Source organism: Saccopteryx bilineata, chromosome 2 (assembly GCF_036850765.1).
Source record: "Saccopteryx bilineata isolate mSacBil1 chromosome 2, mSacBil1_pri_phased_curated, whole genome shotgun sequence".
In the NCBI taxonomy this organism is placed as follows: domain Eukaryota; kingdom Metazoa; phylum Chordata; class Mammalia; order Chiroptera; family Emballonuridae; genus Saccopteryx; species Saccopteryx bilineata.
The window spans coordinates 360,127,500-360,147,335 of record NC_089491.1 but is presented as its reverse complement, the minus strand read 5'-3'; the positions used below and the strand labels follow the sequence as shown (position 1 = coordinate 360,147,335).

General features: G+C 49.7%; 1 protein-coding gene across 6 annotated transcripts in view; it reads right to left on the bottom strand.

Moving 5' to 3' along the window:
- The window catches only part of SMG6 (SMG6 nonsense mediated mRNA decay factor), a 291,808-nt gene that overhangs the window by 8,656 nt on the left and 263,316 nt on the right, over window positions 1–19,836 (bottom strand). For all 6 annotated transcript variants that reach the window (XM_066263032.1, XM_066263038.1, XM_066263037.1 and 3 more), the window contains 2 exons: window positions 15,293–15,469; window positions 11,390–11,536 (listed from right to left, as the gene is read on the bottom strand). In XM_066263032.1, the coding sequence (XP_066119129.1) occupies window positions 11,390–11,536; window positions 15,293–15,469 (324 nt within the window). The remainder of the gene's footprint in view (window positions 1–11,389; window positions 11,537–15,292; window positions 15,470–19,836) is intronic.

The following is a 19,836-nucleotide window of genomic DNA, read 5'->3' as shown; positions in this document are numbered from 1 at the left end:
ACACTCAGACCTGTAGGAACTGCCACCTTCCCCCAACCCCACCAGCAGAGTGTTTCCTAATGTTAGTGTTTTGTGTTCTACTTGCATTCTTCTGCCACAGCTCTGTACAATGTGTACTATTATTACTTGATTTTTTTCCCTTTAAACTGACTTTAAATCAACTCATTTTTTGCTTAGCCTCCTCTCAAGTAATAATATCCATGGTATCAAGGGTTTGATAGCCAAGTCATATTTACTAGTACAAGCCCAATTTCCATAAGGAAAAGTCAAAGTGTCTCCTAGGCATGACCATTAAAAAACCACCTTACGCCCTGGCCGGTTGGCTCAGCGGTAGAGCGTTGGCCTAGCGTGCGGAGGACCCGGGTTCGATTCCCGGCCAGGGCACACAGGAGAAGCACCCATTTGCTTCTCCACCCCTCCGCCGCACTTTCCTCTCTGTCTCTCTCTTCCCCTCCCGCAGCCAAGGCTCCATTGGAGCAAAGATGGCCCGGGCGCTGGGGATGGCTCTGTGGCCTCTGCCCCAGGCGCTAGAGTGGCTCTGGTCGCAACATGGCGACGCCCAGGATGGGCAGAGCATTGCCCCCTGGTGGGCAGAGCGTCTCCCCTGGTGGGCGTGCCGGGTGGATCCCAGTCGGGCGCATGCGGGAGTCTGTCTGACTGTCTCTCCGTTTCCAGCTTTAGAAAAATGAAAAAAACAAACAAAAAAAACAAAAAAAACCCCACCTTATGTAGCACCCAGCTGCCTACGCGTCACACCTTGGAAAGCACATGGCCTAGTGCCTGCTTGTCTCACAGCTGGTCACATAGTTCAGGGAAGCTCCATGCACATCTGAAAAAGCCCAGTTTTCTTCAGTCTGACAAAGCCTTATGCGTGGCAATGGCTCTGGGTATGCCTGTCACTGTAGAGCAAGGTCACTATTGTGTGGCTTCCTCTTCTGGGGGCCATGGCCAAGCAGCACACTGATTTGCTGGCATCTACTCAGATGTGTGCTCCTGGCATTCAGAGCTGGAGGGCACTCACACAAACTGGCAAGGGCCAGGCAGGCAGGTCCCAGTTCTGTCACGCCCTCTCATGGCCTTCTACCGCACACCAGCTTGCAAGGCCACAAACACAGGCTCAGGGCCGCGGGGTAGATGTGCGTGCCAAGTGAAATGGGGCCCCCAGTGCTGGGCCCTGGCCACTAACAGTCAGTGAGGAAGGTGATCAGGTTTCACTGGCAATGACAGTAAAACTGAAAGGGCATGCCTTTGAATGCTGGGGGTGGTTCTCTGTGACCTGCTGGGGACCTCTTCCTATGAGTAAGTTGTTACTGCCACTGCCACCACAGCAGATGGAAGGCACAAGCCACAGGACGCTGGCAGGCATGAGATGCAGCTGAGGCCCAGTGTGCTGGTCTTCCTATTGCTCTCACCTCATTTGGGGAAAGTGCCACTGCTGCTGGCCACCATCTAAAGGGACCTTGGGTCACTGTCCCTCTCCATGGGGGTGACACACATTTATCTAGCTCAGTGTAGGCATTTTTTTTAAATTTAATTTTTTATTGAAACATAATTGACATATAACATTGTGTAATGGCTTGGGAATTTTTTAAGAACAGGACACGGTCCCAACTCAAGTTCATGAACAGCGCACTACTGTTTCTCCTTATACCGAGGGAGCATCAGCATTTCTGTTCCTCCTTTTCCTAGCTCTTGGTGTTCTCTAGCCAGCGTTTCCATAGCCAGGAACGTTTTTCCTGGTATCAGAGGCCCTGAAATCTCTTTCTGGGTGAGAGGAAACAGAACAAGCACTGACACTGGTGAGGAAAGGCAGGGAGCACTGGTCTCTGTGGAGACAAGGCCTCAGGGTCCTAACTGAGGTCTGTGGGGACAGGGCCTCAGGGCCCTGAGTGGTGCATCTAAGCACTGCCCCACTAACTCCCTTCACAGCTCAGCTTTACTGCCCCCAGAAATGACGTTCCAGCCCTGGTTTGTCTCTAAGGAAGTGGAACTGGCTGCCTATTTTGACCCTGTGTGAACAAGATCACCTAAGACCTCATACCCCATCATACCTTTAGAGCTGGCAACAGGCAGGAAAGCCTTTAAGATAATTGGACAGGGGAGGCTGGGGGCTAACTGAGCCTACTTGTGTGAAGCTCTGAGTTAAGTTCTGGCTCAGGGCCAGAAAGGTGAATAAGGGCCATAGCTTCTTAGGGAGGTGACAGCTTGGTTGGTTCCCCAGGGGCAGGGTGGGGTCAAGCTGTATGAGGGTGGTCAGATTTGTGCTGCCATCATCCGGTCCCAGGGACACCCGCAGACAACTTCCCTTAACCTGGCTCTGCCCAGTGAGTCACCATACAACTGCTTCCTGTTCCCCACATGCCCTCGTGAGTCTCAGGAGATAAAATGAAGCTGCTCCTGGGGTACCAGTGGGCCTCTGAGGGGGGTCATACATGGGTCATGAGACTGTCTCAGTCCCCTCCAAAGAATAGCAGACTGAGAAAGGATTGGGAGTCCGCAAGCCCTTTTCTGTGGGTGTCTCTGTTTCCGGCCCTCTCTGAGTGGTGCTGTGTGTGTGTGTGTGTGTGTGTCTGTGTTTAGCATTTGCCCTCCCAACTTTTCCAGATTTTACCCGTCAGATTCCTGGCAGCTGTGCACGGCGCCTGTGCCGGCCGTCACGTCCCATTCCGATCTCTGGGTCGCACGGTGAGAGAAGGACACAGGATGCGCAGGGAGTGAAAAAGTGATGTCGGTGGGAGAGTGCCAAGTCCCCACTCATAGCCATGGGACGCTCGGGGAGAAGGGGGAAGCATGCTGCTGTAGAGTTCAGGGGCCGGTAGTGAGATTTATTTTTGTTTGTATGAGTAAAAAGCTGCAGAAGCCTCTGGTGGGGGTGAGAGGGGGTGTGCAACTGGAATGCTGTGATTCAGACAGACTGGCCCTGGCCTGGAATCAAGTGTGCTGACCCGGAAGGAGAGCTCATAGGAACCCTTCTTACTGCAGCTAAGCCTGGGCCACGGCGGTCCTAGGACAGTGAACTGGGAATCAGGGAAAACACAGACACTTTGAATAAGACCAATGGCAACAAGGACCAAGTTGTCTTAAAGTGTGCAAGAGACAAAGAACTTAATTCTGTTTCTGGAAGGTGCTAAGTAACCAACTTTCTCTGAAGCAAGAGAGCAACCCTTCCTCAAGCTGGTGGGGAGATAATCCACAGGAACATTTAACGAGGAAGTTAACAAACTTGGGTCCCCAGGAGGGGCTCTTTTATAGGCTAAATTCCTTCTTCTAGACACTGACGAAGACTTGGGGATGCTAACCCATCGAAAATTGAGACACCGCAAATTACAAATAAAGGTAATACAATTAGTTTGCGCAGAAGGTGTGGAACGTGAAGACCCACGCGACAAGGCCTCAGGTTTTCCTTCTCCTTAGGTCTCCACAGGGAGTGTGCTGCTTCCTCCCTTTTACAGAGTGACTGAATCATCTCTCCCTGGGCCTCCCTGCCTTCACCAGAAACCAGAAGTTTTGTTAACACAGCAAATTTCCACAGTTACCTTGTATGTGAAAGTATCTAGCAAAAAGTGCCTGATACATGAATTAGTAACCTAACACATATCAGTTTCCTTTCTTCCTGCCCAGCTCCTTTCTTCAAGGTCTGTATATCCAGGAGGGTAGATATCTGGGGAAACCACCAGGGAGCAGAATGGGAGACGGGAAGGGCCCAGGCTGAAAACTTTTGATTTCTATTATAAGACTCATGGTACTTTTTTTTTTCTTAAAAACTATGTGTATTTTTTTCAAATGAAAAATGGAAATGAAATAAAAAATAGGGATAGTTGGTAAGATAACCACCAACAGCACAGGAAGCAATTCCTTCCAGAGCTGCAGAAACCAAAGGGAGTGGATACTGCATTTGCTACAGAGAGCAGGCCGAGCCACCAGCCTGCCCTGGGAGCAGTACACTTAGCCTCTTCATTTGGGTTGCCCAAGGGAAAGCTGTGCTTAGGAACCCTTCTCTGGAGGTCCAAGGTCAGTACCACAGAGCTTACCATATACACTTGCTTTCTTTTTTGAAATTATAAGTATAATGGTTTGCTTGCTACTTCTGAATGCTTTACGATGACTGATCTTAATTTCAAAATAGACTATAAAGAGCTCAAGTAGAACTACCTTTTCTTATAGTTTCTTTTACAATATCTAGCATAGAATCTGATATATCATAGGAACCCAATGAGCTTAAATCACAGAATCTCAGGGCTGAAGGGCACTTTAAAAATAATCAAATTAGTCTGACCTGTGGTGACGCAGTGGATAAAGTGTTGCCCTGAAATGCTGAGGCTGCTGGTTGGAAACCCCAGGCTTGCCCGGTCAAGGCACATGAGAAACAACTACTATAAGTTGATGTTTCCCGCTCCCCCACCCCTTCTCTCTCTCTCTTTCTCTTTCTCTTCTTTCTAAAATCAATAAAAATTTTTTTTTTAGAGTTTAGAAAAATTATTAATTTTAGAGAGAGGAGAAAGAAAGAGAAAGGGGGAGAGCAAGAGGAGAGAGAAGTGGGAAGCATCAACTCATAGTAGATTCTTCCTGTATGTACCTTGACCAGGCAAGCCCAGGGTTTTATTTTTATTTTATTTTTTTTTTAAGATTTTATTTATTCATTATAGGGAGGGGAGAGAAGCGGGGGGGGGGGGGGGAGGAGCAGGAAGCATCAACTCCCATATGTGCCTTGACCAGGTAAGCCCAGGGTTTTTTGAACCGGCAACCTCAGCGTTTCTAGGTTGACGCTTTATCCACTGCGCCACCACAGGTCAGGCAAGCCCAGGGTTTTAAACTGGTGACCTCAGCGTTCCAGGTTGACACTTTATCCACTGCACCACTACAGGTCAGGCTGAAATCAATAAAACAAAATCTCAAAAAACAAACAAAAAAACCCCAAAAAACCAGATTGGATTTTACCTGATAACTTTGTTCTGAGAACACCCAAGAAGTATGTTCATGATAGAAAGGGAGTGACAGGGCCGAGCATGACACCTCCGACTTGGTCCAAGCAGCACCCTAAAGGTCCTGCAGCCAATAGCCTGACCCTTCTGTAAGAGGACAGAACCTTGTGGATGCTGCTGGAACCTGGGAGGAGGGAGAAGTTTAGCAAACTGGAGGCCCAGTGCCACAGTGTGTGGAGAAGCTGGAACAGGTTCTGAAACAGGCTCGAGTGTGGAGGGTGGGTGCCCGGCTCCACAAGCTGATGTGCTTTCCTGCCCTGGTGCGAACGTGCCCCCGGCCTGGTAGCGCACTGGCTCCCACCCTGCCTCCGACAGCTAGGAGCCAGGGCTGAGTGTCTGTCTTCCGCTAGCTTCCATACAGGTGTGGGGGGCTCTGTGCGTGCCCCATTGTTCCACAGTCCCCCCCTCCCCCAGCTGGGTGGCAGTGTGAATGGATTGTAGCTATATTTAGAGTGAAACTCCTGGGGCCACCACAAAGGAGTGACTGCATCTTCAGGAGGCTGGGTGGGTGGGCGGGCGGGAAGGGGACAGGGGAGTGAAGCTATTTTCAGAACACATGTCATTGCTGGCTACAGAGCAAGACTGTGGCCATAATGTGGAGGGAAACAATAGCTGTGGCCAGAGGAAGAGCCTGTTATGTTTCAGGTGGGATGTTTGCAACTGCTCAGGAAACCTGACCCCGCCCGACAGCAGCACAAATCACAGCAAAGCCTCATGGAGGCAGAGAAGAGGTGCGTGGGGGGGGGGGGGGATTCACAGGGCCAGTATGAGGTGCCAAGAGGCCACGCCTCATGCCTGGAGAGGATTTTCAGTGACTGCTTTGCCCTGGGGGCCTGGTCTGGAATGAAACACTTCTGACCAACTTCCCAGACAAACCATGTACCCTGCTGTGGTCTCTGGATATCTCCCAAGAAAGGCAATGGGAATGAAGAGAACTGGAAAGGTGGAAAGCAGCAAGGTGGGCAGGACCAACCCAATATGAAGACAACTGTCTCAGGCAACAGGCAAAGCCTAGGCTAAGCTAGAGAGCGTGGACTCAAAGCCCCAGGTGGGCGGATTTGGCCCCCTAACATCCATGAGCCTGCCTGGGAGCCGGGGTTCCAGCTGCACAGGCCCTGAGAGCTGCCCACACCCCTTTTCTGACCTCTAGTCGGCCCCACTCACCAGCCTCTGTGCAACTGCGGAAGCAGAGAAGGACAGGCTGCAGAGGGAGGCCAGGCCCCACCTCCCCCAGCCCCACAGATGAGCTTGGTCCCAGGGCTCTAGGTGCAAGCAGGGAAGTGGGGGTGTGGCTACGGCTCCAAATCTTGGTTGGATTTTATAGCCATCATGGGGGCCAGGAGGATTTTTTCAACCCCATCTTCATATACCATTCCCCAAACATGTGTGGTTCCTGTTTTGCTGCATCTGTAAAAGACTCTGGGAGCTGGGGACTGCCTTACACCTCTTGGTTAACACCCCTGGAGACTGATGGAGTTCAGAGCAGTGTAATTTACAGCCCATCTTTCCAATCTTAATTCATTCGATGCTCTTCTCTTCCTTATTGTATTAGTATGACCCAGGTACCTGCCAACAATAATGGCCTCTCTAGCTAGGAGCCTCTCCCCCACTCCCAGGACAATTTATACCTTTTCCTTGGGATTTTCCCCCCTTTAAAGTAAACAAAAAGAGGAAAAATAAGAAAAGGTTAACATGGGTTTGGAGCACTGCAGCCCCGTGGTTCTGGGCAGGGAGCCAATGGCCCGAGGGCACACACATGTGTGTGCTCTCCCAGAAGGGCCTTCACCGGCCCTGTTTTACAGCCACCTCGGCACAGACTCCAGGGTTCACGCATATGGCCAGACAGATGTGTCTGGCTTACGTTCAAGGCTGGAAAATGAAGAATTATGGAAGTGAAGGGCCCCGGGCATTAAAGGGAAGGGGGGAGAAGGGAAGGGGGGAATTTTTCCTCTGCTGAGAAATCCTCCTGTGGCTGTGAGGCTGGAGGAAGAAGGCTGACAGGAGGCAGGGCCGCCAGCAGCGGTTCATGTGGGGCCTGTTCTTAAAGGGGCCACAACAACCCAAGCCCTGGCCAAACCACAGCAGGTCCTCGGTGCCCAGGCCTGAGCAGTCTGCTCTAAAGCAGGAGATGGGGAGAACAGGCTTTCAGACAGACAGCCACTGGTACCAGAAGTCAAGCCTGATACAAGACCTCCTACCTGTAAGGTACAGCTTGTCCTGGAGAGGCAGAACTGAACACAGCGCTCTACACAAGGCCACATCCCTGCAGCACATGTTCCCACAGCATCCTGTCCTTCCCTTTTGTAACAACCCATTCACACTTCAAATCACTGACTTTACCACTCCACTGTACACTCTGGGATGGGGCTTTTTTGCTCACTCCTGTGTCCCCTGACTACTAGTATAGTAGATGTGCACCAACACTTACTAAACTGAGCTGAAGACAAGAGTACCTGATTCCAAGAAGTTCACAGTACAGTGGGGGAACAAGTCCAGAAATAAATGTAATATGAGAGGTGATATAAGTTTCACACATGAAGTATAAATCAGTGCTACAGGAACACTGAGCAGAGAGAGATTAATTCCTCCTGGGGGGAATCAGAGAAAGCTTCACTGGGGAGATGGAGTTTCATCTGGGGATTGAAGGAGGAATAGAATTTCAACAGGTAACAGGAAATGTGGAGCAGAAAAAAGGGAACAGCGTGAACAAAGACCAGAGTGGGAAAGGAGAGGAAGGGTGGTAGTACTGCTGTCCAGGCAGGAGGGCCTTGTCTGGACAGGCACTTTATAGGCCCTGTAGTTCTCAAGTCTGAGGTAGGTGTTGTTACCACTTTCATCTTATAGATAAGGCAACAGGCTCGGAGAAATTAAATAATTTGCCCAATGTAATATATACAGTAAGAATTCACTGGGTTTGGGAAAAGAGGTTGGGAGCACACAAGAAAGCCTTGAATGCCATAATAAGGAATTAGATTTCATTATACAGTGTGTCCGTAAAGTCAAGGTGCACTTTTGACCGGTCACAGGAAAGCAACAAAAGACGATAGAAATGTGAAATCTGCACCAAATAAAAGGAAAACTCTCCCAGTTTCTGTAGGATGATGTGGCAGCATGTGCGCATGCACAGATGATACGGTACAGAGGAAAGTTCAGTGTGTTCTGTGGCTCGCTAAATTCAAATCCGTGACCAAAGTGCAATGTGAATATTGGCGCGTTTATAACAAAGCGCCACCACATAGGAATAACATTACTCGGTGGGATAAGCAGTTGAAGGAAACCAGCAGTTTGGTGGAGAAACCCTGTTCTGGTAGGCCATCCGTCAGTGACGAGTCTGTAGAGGCTATACGGGATAGCTACCTAAGGGGCCCTAACAAATCTGTGCATGAGCCCACATTGAACTGCACTGAATAGGTATGAAACTGGGAGAGTTTTCCTTTTATTTGGTGCAGATTTCACATTTCTATCGTCTTTTGTTGCTTTCCTGTGACTGGTCCAAAGTGCACTATGACTTTACGGACACACTGTATTAGCCAAGCAAAGGCACTGATGATTTCTGAGTAGGGGAATATCTCTTTTGGGAAGAGAAGGATGAAAACATGTAAGATGCATTGGAGGCAGTGAACCTGGCATGCAGACTATGTACCACACAACTCCAAGAGGTCCCATTCAGACTACAAGGTAACGGCACCCCCGGGAGTTTGCAATACAGAGGTCTTGACTAGACTCACAATAGTAGCATTGAGCAGAGAGGAGAGAAGGGAATAAATGAGTAAAGAGATATATTTAAAATTTTTTTAAAGATTTTAATTTATTTATTTTATAGAGGAGAGAGAGAGAGAAAGAAGTAGGGGAGGAGCAGGAAGCATCAACTCCCATATGTGCCTTGACCAGGGTTTCAAACTGGCAACCTCAGTATTCTAGGTCGATGCTTTATCCACTGTGCCACCACTGGTCAGGCGATAAGATTTAATTAAAAAAAAAAATCAGACCTGAAAGCTTAAAACCTAGCGAGTAATTTAAGATAATGCTCTAGCATGACCTGATTTTCTCTCTCTCTCCTCTTTAAAATCAATAAAATCGGGTTTTTGTGTGTGTGTGACAGAGACAGAGTGAGAGACAGACAGGAAAAACAGAGATGAGAAGCATCAATTCTTCATTGCAGCACCTTAGTTGTTCTTTTATCTTTTATTGCTTTCTCATATGTGCCTTGACTGGGGGGCTACAGCAGAGCGAGTGACCCCTTGCTCAAGCCAGCGACCTTAGGCTTCAAACCAGTAACCTTTGAGCTCAAGCCAGCAACCATGGGGTCATGTCTATGATCCCATGCTCAAGCCAGCAACCCTGTGCTCAAGCTGGTGAGCCTGTGCTGAAGCCGGTGACCTTGGGGTTTTGAACCTGGGTCCTCTGCATCCCAGGCCGATGCTGGTCAGGCTAAAATCAATTAAATCTAAAAAAAAAAAAAAAGATGATACTCTAGTTGTGATCATCTAATAAGTCACTGAACAAATATTTGCTGAGTGGCCACTCATGTGCTGAGACTAAGCAGTAACAGAAAGAAAAGAGGAGACCAAACAAAGAACAGTAGTGAGGAGGCCTATGTCAACAGAGGGAGAGAGAGGATGAGGGTTCACGTGTGTTAAATTGAGGCTGGAGGAAGGTTACTTCAAAGTCCAAAGCTAAAAGAAAGTCAACTATGATGGGAACTGAGACTTGATAGACAGGTTCTTGGTGACTTATGACATAACAGATTATATAATTGCTAGGTTGAGAGTCAAGAAATAGAGGTGGTGAGTCTAGGCAGAACTTTTGGGAAGACTGCTGGTAAAGAAAAAGGAAAAAAAGAGCCACAGAGGCTCTCGTCATTTGGCTCAGTGGTAGAGCATCAGCCTGGCATATGGAAGTCCTGGATTTGATTCCCAGTCAGGGCACACAGGAGAAGCGACCATCTGCTTCTCCAACCCCCTCCCCACCCCTCTCTATCTCTCTCTTACCCTCCCACAGCCATGGCTTGAATGGTTTGAGCAAAGCTGACCCCGGGCACTGAGGATGGCTCCATGGCCTTGCTCCAGGCGCTAAAATAGCTGTTGCCAAGCAATGGAGCAGTTGTCCCAAAGGGCAGAACATCCTCTGGTCGGGGGCTTGCTGGGTGGATCCTGGACAGGACTCATGTGGGAGTCTCTCTGTCTCCCCATCTCTCACTTAAAAAAAAAAGAAAAAAGAAAAGAAAAAAACCCACAGGACAGGAAGAAAGACAGTGTGGGATAAAGTTGCTTTGTGGGCCACAGAAGGCTAAAGAGGCAGTCTTACCAGGGTGGGTGATGCCGGTACAGGTATCACACACTTGATTCCAGTGTCAGGGGGACATGAATATGTCTAAAGAACAACGAATCCCAAATGGTATTTATTCCCTTCCCAGCCAGGGCTCTGTTAGATGGGTGATTAGAGTAGCATCAGACCACAACGACCATTTATGGAGCACATATTGTGTGCCATGCATTGTGCTAAGCACTTTATAGGGGCCAGTTTCTGTAGGCCTCATAGCAATTCTCAGATGTAGTGCTGAAAGCACTTTCACTTTAAAGATGAGAACAGGCTTTGAGGAATTAAACAATATGCCTAAAATCACAAAGCTAGTAAGTGTTGGAGCCCAGACTGATCAGGTCTGCTTGACCACATGTGCTGAGGACTGCCAAGGGTTAGGGGCATCTAAAAAGAGTTGAAAATAGACATTTCTAAAGATCCCTGATGCTTCCCCATGCATACAGTTAAATGGGGTAGTGTGACTGGTTGTTCCCTGTCTTTCCTGAGTCCTAGCTAAGAGGAAGTAAGCTTATAGGGTAAGAGGGCAGACCTGGAAGAGCCACAAAGAAAAACTTACTGCAAGTGGAGGTATGGGTCCACAAGAGGACTGATGGTAGAAGAGTCCTTGTGTGGAGATCAAGTATTTTCTCTCTGGGAAGGTTTAGTGTCTGCAGAAGGGCTTGGCCATCACACTGGTAATCTAGATAAGCAGACTATGGCCATGACATCCTTCCCTCTGAGAACAGGTGTTCTTAACAGAGAATCCCTGACCTCTCTGGGAGTACATGGGTAAGTTCAGGGTATCTTCAAAACCTCTGAAATTGAGTGGAAGATCGTGTATTCACAGATACTAGCTGGGGGAGAAGTTTTCAACAGATTCTCTAGGAACTTGCTCCTGCCTGGAGCCTAGGAGGAGGAAGTCTGCAGACACCAAATGTGCTACCAGAGTTTAGTGACAAAAAAAGAAAACAGGGGTGGAAGCAGTCAGGTGAACTCTTCCTGAGATGAAGCTGCTCATCCCTACTCCCTGCTTACATCTCCCTCTTACCCTGTCCCACACCACCCTGATGCCCTGATGGGAACCACCTGCCCTAGGCAGGCCCCACCTGGATCTTTTCTTGGCGACGCTGCTGCTCAGCTATCTTCCTGGCCAGAGCCAGCTTCTTAGCCCGAAGTTCCCTGATGTCATCCTCGCCCCCGCTGCCTTCAGCCTCTGAATCTTCTTCAAAGTCTTCAATCACCACATCTTCCTCCTTTGGGTGGTAGAACAGGCCAGGGAAGAGAGGAGACTGTGAGCCCATGACACTTCTGTTCTTCCAGCACCCCCATGGCACGCTTATTCAGACCATTTCTTGCAAAGGGCCCCAAGGTGTAAAAGGGTAAAGAGAAGCTGTCACTCTCTCCACCCACCAATTGCTCCCTTTGGTACTCTATGGCTCTTTCTGAATCTCATAGTTATAGACCCATACCACGAGTCCCTCTCACACACATATTTTCATGCTTATACTCACAGCTCTCCATTCTCTTTTGCACACACGCACAGTCAAACTTTGGGTCTATTTTCATTTTGAAATCACCAAAGGGAAAAACAACAGAGAAAGTTAAACCACCCAGTTTAAATCTAGTTCTTACTAATGATCTGATAGGAACCAATTCTGGCCAATAGCTGGGAGTTAGGCGTAGAAGCTCCCTTGCCCCAGATGGCGTCAGGGAGCAGATGCTGTAGCTCAGCAGACCTTGCCCTGGTTTCTTTTTAAGACTCCATCCTGGTGGTGTCATGGCTGCTGGACCCCTTATAGGAATTCACATGACATGACCTTGCTCAGCTGCCCTACTGGAGCCACGGCAGCCTGGGAGATGGCTGGCTAGCTTAAGGAGTCTCCTGCCAGGCTGGTGGGGCCCTCCCCAGGGATGGCACCTCCCTGCTTGCAGCTTCAGCTCTCAGAAGCCACTGCTCCCCGGGTGGTCCTAGGCTCCATTCCTCCCTCTCTCACTTTTGGCCTTGGTCAGTAGAGAACATGCAGCTGCCCAAGAAACTTCCTCTGAGGAACAGGGTTAGCATGGGAAATAGGAGTGATTTAGTAGAAGATTCCTGTGTTTCTAACTGGATGATAATGACAATGATTATGAAAATAACGGCTACCATTTACTGAGAGCTTAGTACTGGCCAAGGACAGGGCTGTTTTTCATGTGTTAACTCATGTAATACTCACCATGGCCTGTAAAACAGATGCTGTTAAAATCCCTATTTTACAAATGAACAAACTCTAAATTAAAAGGTTTAGAGTTAAACAATTTGCTCAAGGTCACAAAACTAGTAAGTGGCAGAGCAGGGATTTGAACTCCAATGAGTCCAACTCCAAAGTCTGTGCTCTTGTCAATACCACCAAACAGCACAGCGGTGGGGATCTGAATCTAGACAGTTAGCCCAGACCCATCCTTTAGTAGCTCAGCTGCACCAGATCTCCCAAAGGCCCACCCATGTCCTTTTCAGTACATGCTGGTATGTCCACTAACTGTCCAACTCAAGATGATATTCTAATGGATTCTCTTGGCTGAAAGTGGCTGGTAAAAGTGTGTGGGTGGGTAGGTGATGCTATGTCTTAGGGAGCAGAATCTAAGGTGGTAAGACAGGTATTTTGGTAGCATCCATAAAGAACTAGGCTATGATCTCTTCATGAAAAATGATGGCTAAAGAAACATCTACCTCTTCTTTCTCAAGTCAACTTAAGTGACTCAGTCTTAAAGTCTGGGGAGAGATGAGATATCAGGATGGGACCAGAACTCCACTATCCTAAGAGATCTCAAGGGTCTGGGCTGCTGTCTACAGTCACCACTCATTTGACAACCCACAGGCTATAATGTTCACATGGTTCACTTCCAGAGACACCCCAGCCCTGGGAAGGAGGAAGACGCTACGTATTTACTTCCTTGTTTGTAGGTTTAACCTGGACTGGAGTGAGTGGAACAGGATGCCTGACTAGGCTATGAGAGTCTGCCTTCTCTGATCAGGAATATACTGGGTTATCATGGGGCTCAGAGTGAGCTTAACTGAGGTCAAAAGAGGGTCAGCAAAAAAAAAAAAAAAAAAAAAAGAGGGTCAGCAAGGCCCGTCTGAGGTTTGCTCAGCTCTCACAGCAAACGAGGAAGTGCCGGGTTATGAAATTACACAGACCAGGTTAAGTAGGGTTTCCCAGGGGCCACTAACATAAAGGAACTCAGGAGGCTCGTGGGAAAAGGAAGAAGTGGGCAGCGTGGCATGGGTCACAACCTTTGTCTGGTTAATAAGACTTAGAAGAAGGAGAGAGAAAGAGTGTGGCACAGCCAAGAACTGGGACCAGAGAGCTGGTCTGTTCCTTGTAAGACCCCCTCCTTAGTCTTCTCTGGGCCTCACTTGCCTAACTTGCTTTGGCATTGCAGGATCCACTGGCCAGAGGACATCTCTTTATAGCAATCCTGGAGAGCTAGTCTTTCTGACCTTCCACTGCCTGCCTCAGTGTTACTGTGTGGGTGAGATAACTGACTGAGCACTGCCCCACCCATGCTTCCCTACACAGTACCCAGGGCTTGGGTGGCACTGCTCTGTCCTGCCAATGCCTGGACATCTCGATGGCTTTAGCAATCCACTGTCTCCTCCCATGCCGACAGCTCATTCTTTCCCGTTATTCCCTGCCCCGTTTTCATCTGGAGAGTCTGGAATCATGGGCTCAGCTTTATCCCTGGAACTACCTCTGTCCTGGAAGCAGAGCCCTGTATCATCAGGGGTGGGGTGGGGTTCTCCAGCTATTCTAATGAAGCCATCCAAGACTTTGCTGCTCTGAAGACTCTGAACCAAAGGTGGCTACTCTATCACTGCTTCAAATCACAAATGACAGCTTCCAGCTGACATCTGGCTTCCCTGGCCTGTTGCTGATTTCATCCCTGTACCCCACCCTGCTCCACCAGGCGCTTGAGACTGTTGCGGGCCAAATGACTGTGTTGGCCTATGGGTGACCTGGCCTCTGGCTAGAATTGCTTCCGTCCCTTCCTTAAGTCCCACGTTCCTTCCCACCTAAGTCCCCTCTGTCTTTAACACTGTGGGGTAAAAAAGAAGGTAAGAATCAACCATCAGGAAAAGTGAGCTGTGTGTACACACACTCAGACAGAGTTACCCACACCCAGACACACAGCAGGGCGGCTGGCAGTGATATTAAACACGCATACACGCCAACACCGTTATACACTCACATTTACTCAGAACCCGCAGACAGCAGGGAAGCTGGCAGCAGTGTTCAACTTAAACTGACACACAAGCCCAGCACATACACACCCATGACAGCAATCACCCCCAGAAAAGATACATATATGCATGGCAGGGCCACTGCCAGTGGGTTTAGCAGGGGTGGGTACACACAGGCTCATGCGTGCACACACTAGGGCACGCACACACAGTCTGGAGTGAAGCAAGGGCTACAGGAACAACCAAGGGCAAACAAACAAGAGGAGAATTCCTTAATCACATCAGGATGTGCAGGAGGGAGGGAGGGAGGGAATTAGGGAGGGAGGGTAGGCTGGGGGAGGGGGTGATTTTCCACACGGGGCCAGCAATGTCAGCTCTTCCTGTACGTGTGCTAGAGGCTGGAGTTCGGGCCTGTGCTGCGCTGAGCTCCACACATCTATAAACTTGATCCTCAGCCTGAACCCTAACACCCCCCCCCCCCAACTCTCTTTCCTAAGCCTCCAGAGCTGCACATTATTAAACTCTTTCCCTCCCTTCTCCTCCAATGCAACATTAAAAAGAAGCATCTGGAACTCGTAGCAGAGATGGAGGCACTGGGGTGGGACTGGCAGGAAGGGGCACCAGCACAGTGCACTCTTGAGAAGTTGGCTGGTCCCGTTAACATCGACACTGCTCTGAGCGGTGGTTATAAATAACCAGGGGTAGAAGCTGAAGCCATGGGCAGAGCAGGACTGGAGGGGGAGGGAAGGGAGCCTTCCCTCTGCCACAGCGGGCTCTTCCCGCATAGTACCTCATCTTCCAGTTGTTTTCCCTCTTGGCTTCCCATTTCCTTTCCCATGGTGTCTGGGACGGGTGCCACTGACACATATTTTCCACCCTTGAATGCCAGCAGAGGCTCTTCTTGTCCACAAAGGGCTTCCAGAAAATACTTCAGCACTGTGACCCTTTTGCAGTCGGCTGCAATAACCTACAGGGCAAAAGGGAGAGAAGAAAAACAGCATTTTCTGAAAGGGAAGATGAAGATGAAGATGAGAGACACTGTTGGCTGTGGGGCACATGAGAAATGTGTCGAAGTTGCTGGGCAAGGGAGACAGAATGAGCACATGCGCGTGGGAGTGTGTGTCAGTGAGGGCCAAGGGTGGTGAGGACCAAGTTCTTCTGAGGGAAGAAAGTCACCACCATCTCTCCTGGGGTCATCTCTAGGGTAGCAGACAACCCTGGGACCAATGACAGGTATTCTTTGGGGGTTTGCCTTTCTTCCCCTGAAGTCCTGATATTTAAAAAGACTAAATTAAGTTCTTTTAAGTTTGGTTTCTGATAGAAGGGTGGAGTGCAAATCACTGGCTTTCAGAGAACACAGCTTTCTGGCCCCCCTCACTGCTCATCTCCATTCTTCTCCCAGCTACCCTCTCCCCAGACTCCCAAATAGAGAACGTTCATCCTGAGTGCAAAATGAATGATGAGGGCTTTCTTGGCTGTTTCATTTCAGTCAGATCATTTTGGGCTTCTCCTGACGGGTTCCTGCCCCACCTAAGAGCTTCTTGTACTCAAGAGACTGGGGTCAGGCAGGAAATTGTTGTCAGGAGAAGGGAGACAGGCAAGGCAGGTGGGGGGTGTTTCACCAAAGCTCTGTTCCTCCAGGAATTCATGCCATCCCGGTCCCATGTGGCCACATGAGCAAATAAGTCAGTGCTGTTAGAGAAGCTGGGGCTGATTTAGCTGAAATGAAATTCAATACCTTGAGCAATCATCAAATTTGTAAGTGTCTCAGATGAAGTTTCCATAGTCACCCTGTCTGGGGTCCTTCTCCTGAGACCACACACGCATGGCCTCACCTGCAGACCCATCTGCTTTGCTTGCGCCCTCTCGTGCCCTTTTCTTCATCTGATTTCTGGGGTCCTCTCCTCCGTATGACAGGGCACTCACCAAGGCAGAGGAAAAGGCTCTGCTTGATCTGGAGCTCGGAAGCTAAGCAAGGCCAATCCACGCATGGAAACACACTTCAGTGGCCAGATATGCCACAGGGTGGCAGCCCGTTCTCATCATCACTAACGTTAGCCCATATTGAATGTCCTCTGCCCCCCAGTGCTTTTCCATTCCACAATGTGAAAGAGAATTCTACGTCTCTACCACATAGTAAAGTATTAATTTGGAGGCTGTCTTTGATTGTTTGCTCACTGCTTTACAGGTGCATTTGCTATACCCTCACGTAGACAATAACCCCATTGGTGGCAAAACTACATATCTTCTTAGCACCTGTCCTTAGCACACCTTGCCAGGGAGTGGGGCACATAGGAGGCTCACATTAAGGACTGACAGGCACAGGGAAACATGGCTGGGTACCACAAGGAGCAGATGAGGCAGGCATGATCCATAACCTCTAGATTCTAGAGGTTCTAGAGTCTAGAACACTGTGGAAAAGTGCACCACTGTGCCAGCTGGTGCTATGTAACTCCATGCTCTACCACCTTTCCCAGCAACACATGCTACTCTCTTGCCTAGGAGAGGCCCCTGCTCATCCTCACCAATGGCCCTGGAGTCATTACAGGCCTGAATCTCAGGCCAAGTACTTCAACCACCTCCACCTGAGAGGCAGACCTAAAAGGTGTTCAGCTACCCAGGAAAGGCTTTGGAAAGAATAGCTGTCTTGAGCTTGGCATGCCAGGTCCTAGGCTTACACTTCCTTGAAGGAGGAAGGAAGCATTCCTTGAACCAGGGCAGGTAACCATGGATTCCATCATGTGTATTCAAACATGTGATGAGGAAGGCTACAAATACAGAAGCAGGGGCTAAAAGGCATTAAAGAACAGAGCTGAAATGAGTAATAGCCTGGCAGGCAGCACGCACAGTGGCCTCCCTGCATCCCCAGTCTCACACTTGCAGAGGAAACTTCTGCATTTCCACAAGACTGCCAGTTTCCTCTCTGTGGTCTAATTTTAACCACCTTGTCATTATAGTGTGTGTCAGCCACCTGACCCCACTATGACCTCTGACCTTATGCCCCAGCTACTGCTTGCACTATGGAGAATTATGTAATGGGTTCAGGACTTTCCTTTTCAGTGTGAGGCTGCTACTGTTGAATGGTTAGGAGGTGGGGGTTAAGAGGTGGAAGGAGGAGAGAGAAAAAGGTTGCCAGGAACCTTGCCATCACCTGGATGATGAGAGGTTATGCTGGCACTCTCCTATAATGTGCAGCAGGAATCTGCCCAGAAGAGAAGAGTGTGCCTTTGGGTGTGTGTGCACTGCTAGGAGGGCAGGAAAACTCCTGTTGTTAGAGCATAGGCTGGGTGGCATGCTGCATGGCTCAGGAAGTATGTGATTCCTGGCCAAGAGGGAGAAAGGCCGCATGTGTGGACATGGGACTCCTGGAGATGGGGATTTCCAGGGCACAGCGGGACTTAGGGATGCAGACATCCTGAGCCTGCCTACAGCACATCCTTGGAAGATCAGTGGGAAATACCATTCATAAGGACTCAAAAGCAAAATGGACCCACCCCCACTCCCTTTATCATTTTCTTTCTTTAAAAAAAAATTTATTGAGGCCCTGGCTGGTTGGCTCAGCGGTAGAGCGTGTGGAGGACCCGGGTTCGATTCCCGGCCAGGGCACACAGGAGAAGCACCCATCTGCTTCTCCACCCCTCCGCCACGCTTTCCTCTCTGTCTCTCTCTTCCCCTCTCGCAGCCAAGGCTCCATTGGAGCAAAGATGGCCCGGGCGCTGGGGATGGCTCTGTGGCCTCTGCCTCAGGCGCTACAGTGGCTCTAGTCGCAACATGGCGACGCCCAGGATGGGCAGAACATCGCCCCCTGGTGGGCAGAGCGTCGCCCCTGGTGGGCGTGCCGGGTGGATCCCGGTCGGGCGCATGCGGGAGTCTGTCTGACTGTCTCTCCCTGTTTCCAGCTTCTGAAAAATGAAAAAAAAAAAAAAAATTATTGATTGATTTTAGAAAGAGAGATGAAGAGAGAGAGTGGAGGGGGGAAGAGAGATAGAGACATCAATTTTTTGTTCCACTTATATGCATTCATTGTTTGTTTTTTTTTGTTTTTTTCTGAAGTTGGAAATGGGGAGGCAGTCAGACAGACTCCTGCATGCGCCCGACCAGGATCCACCTGGCACGCCCACCAGGGGGAGATGCTCTGTCCATCTGGGGCGTCGCTCTGTTGCAACCAGAGCCACTCTAGCGCTTGAGGCAGAGGCCACAGAGCCATCCTCAGCGCCCGGGCCATCTTTGCTCCAATGGAGCCCCGGATGCAGGAGGGGAAGAGAGAGACAGAGAGGAAGGAGAGGGGGAGGGGTGGAGAAGCAGATGGATGCCCCTCCTGTGTGCCTTGGCCGGGAATCGAACCCGGGACTCCGGCACGCCAGGCTGACGCTCCACCACTGAGCCAATTGGCCAGGGCCGGGGTTTTTTAATAATTTTTTTTTCTTGTATTCTTCCAAAGTGAGAAGCGGGGGGGGGGGGGGGAGACACAGACAGACTCCTGCATGCGCCCCACCGGGATCCACCCAGCATGCCCACCAGGAGGCGATGCTCCACCCATCTGGGGTACCGCTCCACTGCAACCTGAGCCATTCCAACACCTGAGGCAGATGCCATGGAGCCATCCCCAGTGCCCGGGCCAACCCTGCTTCAGTGGAGCCCTGGCTGCAGGAGGGGAAGAGAGAGACAGAAGAAAGGGGGGAGGGTGGAGAAGCAGATGGGTGCCTCTCCTATGTGCCCCGGCCAGGAATTGAACCTGGGACCTCCACATGATGGACCAGCGCTCCACCACAAAGCCAACCGGCTAGAGCATTGGTTGATTCTTATATCTGCCCTGACTGGGGATGGAACCCTCAACTTTGGTATATTGGGATGACGTGCTAATCAATTGATCTACCTGGCCAAGGCTCCCTTTTTCATTTTCACCCAGTTTAGAAGGCACCTGGTTTCCCTGAGATTTTGTTTACTATGGCCATTAGTCCATGCTCTAGGGCAAGGGCACTCCTGGCTGATTGTCAAAGGGGCTTTGATCCAGTGGGGTCTCTGAGCTGGTGCTAAAAGGCCTGAAAAAGACTATCTATTTGGAGAGACAAAAGTCACCCAGTCTTTTAGAAGAGTGTCCCTGCTTTTCTGCAATCAACTAGTAGGGAGGACAGCCAAGGTTGTACTCAGTCTCCTTAGCTTTCCATAGTGCATTGTGGGGGTGAGATATGGGGTTCCATCTTTTTGGTAGACGGGGAACTAAAAGGCAGAAAGTCTAGGGCTTGCCCAGGGGCACAGAGAAGCAATCCGTGTCTAGTCTGCTGGCCTATCAGCGAAAGCATTCTGCTTTGTGGTAGGAGGAATGAGCCAGAG